The 9,178-nt window shown below is 44.4% G+C and overlaps 1 protein-coding gene across 2 annotated transcripts; it reads right to left on the bottom strand.

The window, feature by feature from the left end:
• Window positions 1-3,013: 3,013 nt before the first annotated feature.
• PFN2 (profilin 2) lies at window positions 3,014-8,913 on the bottom strand. 2 transcript variants are annotated; one of them, XM_077864726.1, is made up of 3 exons: window positions 8,693-8,913; window positions 6,383-6,575; window positions 3,014-4,366 (listed from the first exon to the last, which is right to left on the bottom strand). In XM_077864726.1, exons 1-3 carry the CDS (start codon window positions 8,822-8,824, stop codon window positions 4,269-4,271), a joined length of 423 nt encoding a protein of 140 aa, XP_077720852.1. In that variant the 5' UTR covers window positions 8,825-8,913; the 3' UTR covers window positions 3,014-4,268. The 2 variants fall into 2 exon arrangements, with proteins under 2 accessions (XP_077720852.1, XP_077720851.1); XM_077864725.1 differs by having other exon boundaries at window positions 3,014-4,691; window positions 8,693-8,908.
• Window positions 8,914-9,178: the final 265 nt, after the last annotated feature.

The raw sequence follows: 9,178 nt of genomic DNA, 5'->3' as shown, positions 1-9,178 counted from the left end.
CTGGCAAAGTATTTGTTCTACTGTACTACTACCCAGAGTAGCCTGATTTATATGGACAGTGCTATATATAAAGGTATAATTATTATGGTAACGTAGATCAGATAAAACCACCTTAGAATTTTATACAAGGTAACTGACTGACTGCTCACAACCGATTAGCTAATCCCCTAAAAGTTAAAACTGCAGCCAAAATCATTCCAACAATAGTGTACACTGTGGTACTCCGCTGTAATTATGGTACATCCTTACAGTAGACCTCTACACAGCCTTGAAAGAATAAAGTTAGTATCTAGATAAAGCTATATTGGCATGGGAATTTGTAGTCAACAAAAGCATATTAGAGAATAGTTAAGTATAGGATATATAGGAGTCTCGTGTTGTAAAAAGAAAAAAATTATTTTTAAAAGAAATGTAACACTATTGGAGAAATTTTATTTCCTGAAAAAAAAAACTTACAGTCCATCAAAAAAAAAAAAAAATAGGTATTTCCATTTAGTAGATACTGAATTCAACCTTTTATTTCCCTGTCAGATACCAAGTTGTCCTCTCCCCCAACCACCTCTTAAAAATCACACACAGGCCTGAGAAACAGGTCATCAGTTTACTATGGTAGGGAAACCGGCCCTGGGATTGGATGGACTCGCCAACTCTAACCTTTCTGAACCTGGGTGGTCATTTGTACAGTTTCATTTTACCTAACGTAGAGCATCAAGACCGAACACTCGGTACCTGCCACATGAATATACAGTAATAGCTTTTATAATTGTGAAGGTAAATAAACACATCATATCTAAAACCATTTTTATTTTTTAAAAGGGCCAAGTTGAAGGTCACTATAACATACCAAATGTTGTAGCCCCTCAATCCTCAATCTATAAATCAGATCAAGGACTTGGGTTCTTTTTTTTTTTTTTTTTTTAAAGATTTTATTTATTTATTCATGATAGAGAGGGGCAGACATAGGCAGAGGGAGGAGCAGGCCCCATGCCGGGAGCCCAACGCGTAACTCAATCCCAGGACTCCAGGATCGCACCCTGGGCCAAAGGCAGGTGCCAAACTGCTGAGCCACTTGGGCTCTTTTAAACTTCGTTTTCCTGAGGCAAAATTGCCCCCTCCAACCATTTTTAAGGCCCAAACTGTTACTTTTAGTTGTAAAAAAAAAAAAGTGTCAAGTAAGGATTGTTACTACTTTTCTAACTAGTTGAAATCTTAAAATTTTCTTCATGGTGTAACTATACAGCTTTTTAAATAGGACATTAAATAAAATTAAAATCTAATTTCCATTAAAAGGTATTTTCCTAATTTAAAACTTTTCTGATTATATGAAAGTATAGTCACATGGAAACTTACCCCGAGATGAATTTATCTGGATATTTTGCCTTCAGAAATACCTATGTGTAAAATACATGTATAAATTATACACTGTATGTATTTACACTGTATGCAACATCTGTTCATTACCTCATTTCATATTTATTGGTGAGCATTTCCTCATATTATTCAATTGACTATTTTATTCTCTGGACATAAAATAATCCATTTAACCCATAACCCTGAAAGTCAAATCTTGTAGTTTTCCAAGTTTAAGTAATGTGGTGTGAGGACATCCTGGTATACAAATGTGTACAGCCCCATTTCCTTATGTTCAATTCCCAGAATTAAGTATATAAAACAGATACCTGCATATATTTTCCTAAGTGTTTTTGTGAGTAGGGGACCAACGGCTAGTTTCATTATTTCATTAAACTCTAGTGCTGGTTGCCCTCTACCACCTTCTTTCTACTCCCCCACCCCTACCCCCAAACACACACCTCTTCACCTTAAAGGTTCCTCAAAAGCTTCACAATTTTAGTTGTTTTCTAATTAGTTACCCTAACAGTTCTTTACAGCTGAAGTGTAAATGTATACTATTACTGTAAAATCTTGTATCACAGCCCAACCACCAAATTTTCATTTGACCAACCTTTTGCTGTAACAGGGTTCTCAACAGGTCAAGAAGTTGAAGTTGTTTTTCAATTTCGCAGTCATGTCCAACTACCAAAGTAGCCCCAAATTCCTTATCTTCCATACCTTTATATTCCTGTAATTCAGAACTAATGCCTGACAACACTGTTAAAATCTTAATTATGCTCAGTATATGTTAGGTAAGGTGGAGATTCCCATTCCCTAACCCTCTGTTTCTCAAAGGATAGCACATAGGCCACTTACAATGAATCAGACTGACCTGCTGATGATTTCTGGAGCTTATGGAATCCCACCTCCCGTCTGGAGAATCCAGAGCCCAAAATCTGCATCACAACCAGCTCCCCAGTTTTGCTTAAACCCACCAACTTTTGAGCACTCCTGCTTTGAGTTTCTGCCTCACAGTTCATAAAGACTATTTTTTTTTTTCATAAAGACTATTAAACTAACATTTACTAAACTTGAATACATCCCAGAGACCTTTTAACCTCTGTAATTAAACTGGAACATTATGTAGTCATAGCTATTGTCACTCCAAAGCCAGAAACTGCAGGAATATCCCAATTTTCTTACATGCTGCCTAAGCAAAGTCTTATGTGGGAGTCCCAGCTGGTTGACTTCAACATGCCAATATAGCTTCCAAATCTAAAGAAGTCACATGAGATAGCTCAACGCAGAAGAATCCACAATGCAGAAACCCTTGTTGGAATTGGGCTCCTTTCTGCTCACTAGATTTCCATCTAGAGACCAGCAACAAAAGAAAAGTATTTAAATTTCCAGTGGATAAGTCAATTTTCCTCTCACAAGCCCAAAGAGGAGCCCAGAATGACTAAAAGCCTTTTTATAAATTGATAAAAGCCCATTAAAAAGAAATTCCCAGGTATTCATTTTATTTATAATAAATACTACAGGATATCAGGAATAGGCTATGAGCTCAATTTTAAGGTTTTATGCTTGCAGCAGAGTCTAGCCTATTCTGTATATTCCAGTACATCAAAAATAACTGTAACAATAAGATAGCAATATATATAAACAACAGGAGTCTAGAGTATTTGGTTGGAATAAATTTATTTCATCTGTCTGTAAACAAGGTGTTTAATAGTTATGGCATTTTTTTAAATGCATATTAAATCAGATGAGTTAGACTGTATCCCAGATGTAACAAAGTGCAGGGAAAGAAATGGACAAATCAGCAACAAGATTTGTTTTTAAATCTGTACATTATCCACAAGGCCCAAACAATAGAAGCAAATACTAGAATGTCCCTAAAGTAGTGCCATTCGAAAGAAACCTTTAATAGGTCAGTTAAAATCCATCTCACAATAGCAACAGTTCATTTTAACAATAGTATGGCACAGAACACATATGAAAAAAATTCATCACAAGACAGCCAAGTCCACAATAATGCAACTTCATATAAAAACTCAAGCTGCAAATAAAAATTGGTCCTATGAAGAACAAACTGGACACACTCCAGATGGTTATGTTGGGATACCTAATGTCCATAATGGCAGCCTTTTACAATTTTACTAAAGAGTAGAGCTGGTGTGCAAAGAAAAAGACAGGAACACAAATCTGAGCTATTGCAATGATGGAATGTCCCTGGGGATTCGATCTGTATGGTTACTGTAAGGTCATGGGAGGAAGTGCCTTTTGCTCTCGTTTTGCAGTTGCACTCTTCACATATCCTATAGACAGAAGGTCTGTCACTACTCAAGTGCAACAGCAATACTGAAAGCAAACTACTGCAGCTCTCAATAGCTCATCAACAAAAGGGATATTACTTGGTTAAATAAACCAGGCACTGCATAAAAGATGGAAGCAAACCAAATACTTATGTGCAAAGGTAAAGGGTGGGAAAAGAGGAGTGAAGGAAAGATGCATGCACTTTTTCCTCCCAACCATGCGCTACAAAAGGAAGACTAAATGAGCTAAGTAAATGCTCAAAGTGCTGAAAAGACATTGATCAAATTAGAGATTGTACAACCGGCACCTTGCTTAATATTAACTTATTTTAGTTATCAATATCCCATTAATTGCTAAGACAAAGTGATGCCCAACTTGGCATGCCCCCTCCCCCCAAATTTCAAGGTATCATGCAAATCATTATTGTGCTGCAATTATGTTGCCAGATAAGGGTTGGTTACATACAGTGGTTAACATACAAATGATCCATTGGGCAAACAGGAATCATGACATTAGAAAATAGGTAAAGAAAAATTAGCTACCATCTATAGTCTGGTAGCACTGTGACCGTAATTGGGGTGGTGATGAAGACAGTTGCTAGGTAGATGGGGAGAGGCTGCTTACACATCAGACCTCCTCAGGTATAAAGCGAGTTCATATGCTTTCTTGTTAAGTGTGCCTCCGTGGACACCTTCCTTTCCCATGACTATAACCAATGCTGGAGTACACAGGGAAACAAAACAAAAGTGAACAGAATTATTTAAGGGGGGGGGGAGGGCAGAAAGAAAGACACCTTTCCCCACCAACAGAGGGATACAAAGGAGACACAGGTTCATACCCCATCACCCTGCATTGCTAATAAAATTTCCAGAATTAAGACTCAAGCTTACAGCTAGGAAAGTTTAAGAGCAATTTTCCCCTAATACTTAACAGTCTGCCTAGCAGCTAGAACCCAGAGTCTCTCAAGTATTTTGCCATTGAGTATGCCTTCTTATTCAATCCGCCTCCATGGACCCCTTCTTTTCCCATTACAAAGACCAAGACTGAAAGAGAAAGAAGAAAAGCGTTTCAAAAGAAGGGTTAATCAAGAAAGTCACATAAGTTTTAGCAGACAGAACCCCGATTAATAAGTTAACATTAAGTTAGTTTTCCGTGAACTGTCAAGCACTGAAGTCAACTAGGTCTCCAAAAGGAGAACTTTCAAACTAGTATGCTAGTTTGAAAATATGCTGAAAACATTATAAACTGCATCCCGGGAGTCCGATTGGTGCAGCTGCAGTTCTCTATAAAAACATACTTACAACAGTTAGGGGGAAAAAAAAAAAAGTGTGACCATTTATACCTTCTATTTTAGGGCAAAACACGGGTTAGTACAGCAAATCGTTAGACTGATGCCTAAAATGTAAACTTACAAAACTTGGGTGATTACTTACAAAATTCTCCACAACTTTAATAGTGCTTGATTAGGTACAAACTATTAAGTCTTACCAGTGACGCTCAATGTGTGTATTAATTCCAGAGGAAAAGCAAGACCAAATTTTAAGATTATTTTCAGTGCCATTCTGAAACGGCCAAATAAAAAGTACTTAAGGCTTGTGCTTACTGATATCCTCACTGTGCTTTGTTTTTAAGTGAGTCTGAAATCCTAAAACAGGATCACTATTTCCAACAAGGTTCTTCTATGATGCAATTCAGAGGCCTATCCCCAAAATACAGGTATATGGCTGACTTTATACTTGCTACCACTAGATGTCAGTAGTGCTGTATAGTATAAAAATCTTATTCTGATTTTATGTCACAGGGTTAATACTTCTTTTTAACATATTTATCTGAGCTCAGCTAATGTTTTAAAGATGCATCTACTATTTCAGTTATCTAATTTCCCTACAGAAAAATATTCATAAGCATCAACTCCTATCAGAATAAGAATAGCCTTTAGGATAATCACAAGGAATTGCTGGAAGCACTGCAGTAAATTACAGCTCAGAGTAGCTTCAACTTCATTCACGTGGTAGATGAGGATTTTAAAATGAGCTATGCCAAATCCGCTATCTGAGGCTACACAGCCCTCTTAATTTACAACATATTTACAAAGACTAACACATTTAAATGTATTTGTAAATCGATTGGATGCCATGATAAAACCTTAATCTTGAAAGTTTTCACAAAAAAGTAGCCTTATTTAGTGTAATAAGAATTTCTGCAATGTTGACAACAGTCAGGAAACACCAGAACTTCTGGACCAAGGGTATATATGAAATATAATTTCCTACTTTTCAAATTAAATCACAGATACACTTGGTCTTTGAAAATATTTTAGTCAATAGGTGGCTTACTACAAAACCTTATTCTAATTATTTCTTTCTTCCCCTTCCCCAACAATGTCTCTAAAAGAAAAATGAGTAACTGTTCATTTTTTCTTGTTAATCTGAATAATTAAGAGGCAAGAAAAGGAAGAGATGCAAAGATAAAAAATTCAAAAGGACTAAAGTACCAAACAACATTCTGTCTTAAAGTCAGGCTCCCAGAGACCAGGCTGTCTATGCAGCTGCTGTGGAGCTGGTAAATCTAAAGTAAAGCAGTGCCTCCCTTCAGTGCTGGGCAGTTCACAAAAACCACCTTAATAGCCATTATGGACTAACACTTTTATTAAAAAAAAAAAAAATGTTAAAGAAACTGCTTAATAAGTTGTAATGAAGCGTGCAACTTTTAACCAAAAGAGTACTTTGCTTACCTCTACCAGCTCTGCCGACAGCAACGTTGTATGTTGGCTCCCCACCTTGACTCTTTGTCCGGATGTCCATTGTGCAGTCACCGTCGACGTATAGGCTATCTCTGATCACCGAGCACTTCTTTGCGCCAAGAGTCAAACCGTTGGTAAAGAAACCTTCCCGGTCTTTTCCTACAATCATATCTATTTCTACTGGCTGCCCCGACCAAAAAAAAAAAAAAGAAAGAAAGAAAAAAAACATGAAGTTGTAATTAATTCCTTTCAAGGTCTCCATATAAGTGGAAAAACTGTGTGCTAAGTCTGTATCCTACTAGAGGTCCTTCCCCATTTCACTAGTGTAACATGAAGTTTGTCTTTTCCAAAGAATTACTTAATCCTACACGGCTGCATGTTTTACATCACTTTGTTTCACAGGTAAGGTACTAACTGAAGACCAGTCTATGCGAAGAATCTATGTGGTTGCTAGCTGACACCAGGTCAACTGCAAACGGAAAGAGATTATTTATAAACTGTTTCAAGTCAGATGGCACCTGAAGGGCTTATGTAATGGTAAAGCTTCACCTACAAACTCTTTCACCAACTGCTTGTCTGTCACATTCAGGCACATTACAGTCACGCTGCATCAAACTTCCAGTTGCTTGAAAGTCTCCTGAAATAATGCCCATGCTCAGCAGACCTGTCCCCGTCTCCTCTGCTTGAAATGGCTTGAACCGCCTTCCTGGTATGGATTTCAAACCCTAGACCTCCACACACTCCCAAATTCGTATTTCCCTCCTCTCTATTTCGCCAGCCGCTCTCTTTATCCTCTCCCACTTCCCCTTCCCCTCCCACCTCAGTCAGTCATCAGTTTTCTTTCTTGGCAGATGCAGGAGAGGATTCTCTTGGTAGGTAGCATTGCAGTAGGAAAGGGAGAAAACAAAAACAGAACCACCACCACCAACACACACACACACAAAAAAAAAAGAGAGAGAGAGAGAAAATGGAGGGAGACTGGGAAAGCAACTGAGGTAGTCCCCCGAAACCGGAAAGGAGAAAACGTGCATTCTAACATTCCCTGAATAAGGAGGAAGGCGTCGCCCCCATCAGAACTGCAGAGTCATAGCAGGCCCCAGCCATTTCCAAGCACATTCCCCGCAATCCTCCCAGCCAGACAGCGGGAACTCGCACACAAAGACCAGGGCACCGCAGGAAAAAAGTTGGTCGCCAGACAGATGCCAATTCTCTGGAACCGCTGTGGTCCGCTGCGGCTACCGGAGACCTCGAGGTCCCCGCACCCGGGGCGGACGCCCACACACTCAGATCCTAGAGCCGGGCTCACCAGGACGCGAGAATTAGGGGCACCCGTCACGGGGGGCCTCAGGCTCGGCGTCGGATGGGAGAGGAGCGTGGGGCTCGGAAATTACGGGAACGCTCCCCGTGTCTGACACAGCGTCACGGCTCAGACGAGGGCCCTGCGCACAGAGAGGCACAGCAACAAAGCGGCACCGGAGGCCGAGGAGCCGTCGCCCCCAAACATGTGGCGACCGAGTCCACGCCGGCGAGTCACAGGGAGCCCGGGCCCCGCGGAGCATAAACCTGCATCAGTTCCTTCACGATGCCCGCGGCGGGGGGAGGGACCTGGGGCAGCCCGGCGTCCCCTCGGCCGCACGGACGGCCGAACGCCCCAGGAGCGCGCCCCCCGATGCCAGGGCTGGGTTGCGTAATTGGGGATAACGGTGTATCGATGAAGTCTCCACAGGAGGAGGAGAGAAATCAATGGCAGTTCGCCATCTTGGGAGAATTTAAGAAAAAAAAAATAATAATAATTCAAAAAAAAAAAAAGCCCTATAGAGCCAGAGGCGAAGTCGAGATTCGCGAAGCTCCCTCTGCGTGGCCGGCGTCCGTGGCTCCCCAGCCGCAAAGGCCTGGACGCCCGCGAACCGCCGCAAAGTGGCCGCGAGGGGCCGGGCGCCCGGCGGCCGCCGCCTCCCACAGCCCGCGCGGCGCGAGGGGCAGCCCGGCCGCCGGAGGATCCCCCCCCCGGGCCCGCGTGCACCCCGGGCCGTGCAGGGCACAGCGCGGGGCTCGCGGGAGACCACAAGCAGCCGCCCCCCCGCCCGCCCCCCGGCCCCGGCCGCCGCGCGCCCCCTCCCCCAGCTCCGCGGACCGGCGCCCCCGGCCTCGGCCGCATCCTCGGCGCCGGCCGCTCCCACACCTGCCGCGCGGCCCTCAGGGCGGCCCCCGCCCGGCCGGCCGCGCTCGGGTCCGGGGACGGGTCCGGGGACGGGGACGGGGACGGGGACGGGGCCCCGGCCGGCCGCCGCCGGTCCTCACCGTGATGCTCTGGAAGACGCCCCCGGCCGTGGCTGCCCAGACGTATTTGGCGTCGCAGTAGCCGACAATGGCGGCCTCCTGGCAGCAGCCATCGCACATCAGGTTGTCCACGTAGCTCTGCCAACCGGCCATCTTCGAGCCCTTCGCACTGCAGCGGGGACGGCGAGGAGCAGCAGGCGCAGCGGCGGCGGCGGGCGGCGGCGGCGGCGGCGGCGCGGGGGGGGCGGGGCGGGGGCGGGGAGGAGGCGGCTCTGCGCAGGCACCGACCGCCCCCCTCCCCGAGGCGCCGCGGAGGGAGGACGCGGGGACGGCGGCGAGGGGCGACCGCGGGGCGCGCCCGGCCTGCCCGCCCGCCCGCCTGCCCGCCTACCCGCCCGCCGGCCGCCGCGGCGCTGACTGACCAGCAGCGGGGACGCCGCGCTCGGAGCGCCTGTGCGGGCGGCGGCGGCTGCTCCTCGCCGCGGCGCCTCAGCCTGGTCCGCGGCC

The sequence above is a fragment of the Canis aureus genome, chromosome 22 (assembly GCF_053574225.1).
Source record: "Canis aureus isolate CA01 chromosome 22, VMU_Caureus_v.1.0, whole genome shotgun sequence".
NCBI classification, from domain to species: Eukaryota; Metazoa; Chordata; class Mammalia; order Carnivora; family Canidae; genus Canis; species Canis aureus.
Note: the sequence above shows the minus strand (reverse complement) of the source record. Positions and strands in the feature narration are given on the sequence as shown.

Coding starts and splice junctions, on each gene's coding strand:
- PFN2 (XM_077864726.1), bottom strand. CDS start 8,824: ATGGCCGGTTGGCAGAGCTACGTGGACAACCTGATGTGCGATGGCTGC. Junction 6,576..8,692: donor GCGTCTTCCAGAGCATCACG/GTGAGGACCGGC, acceptor TGGTCGGGGCAG/CCAGTAGAAATAGATATGAT. Junction 4,367..6,382: donor TGTCGGCAGAGCTGGTAGAG/GTAAGCAAAGTA, acceptor TGTGTACTCCAG/CATTGGTTATAGTCATGGGA.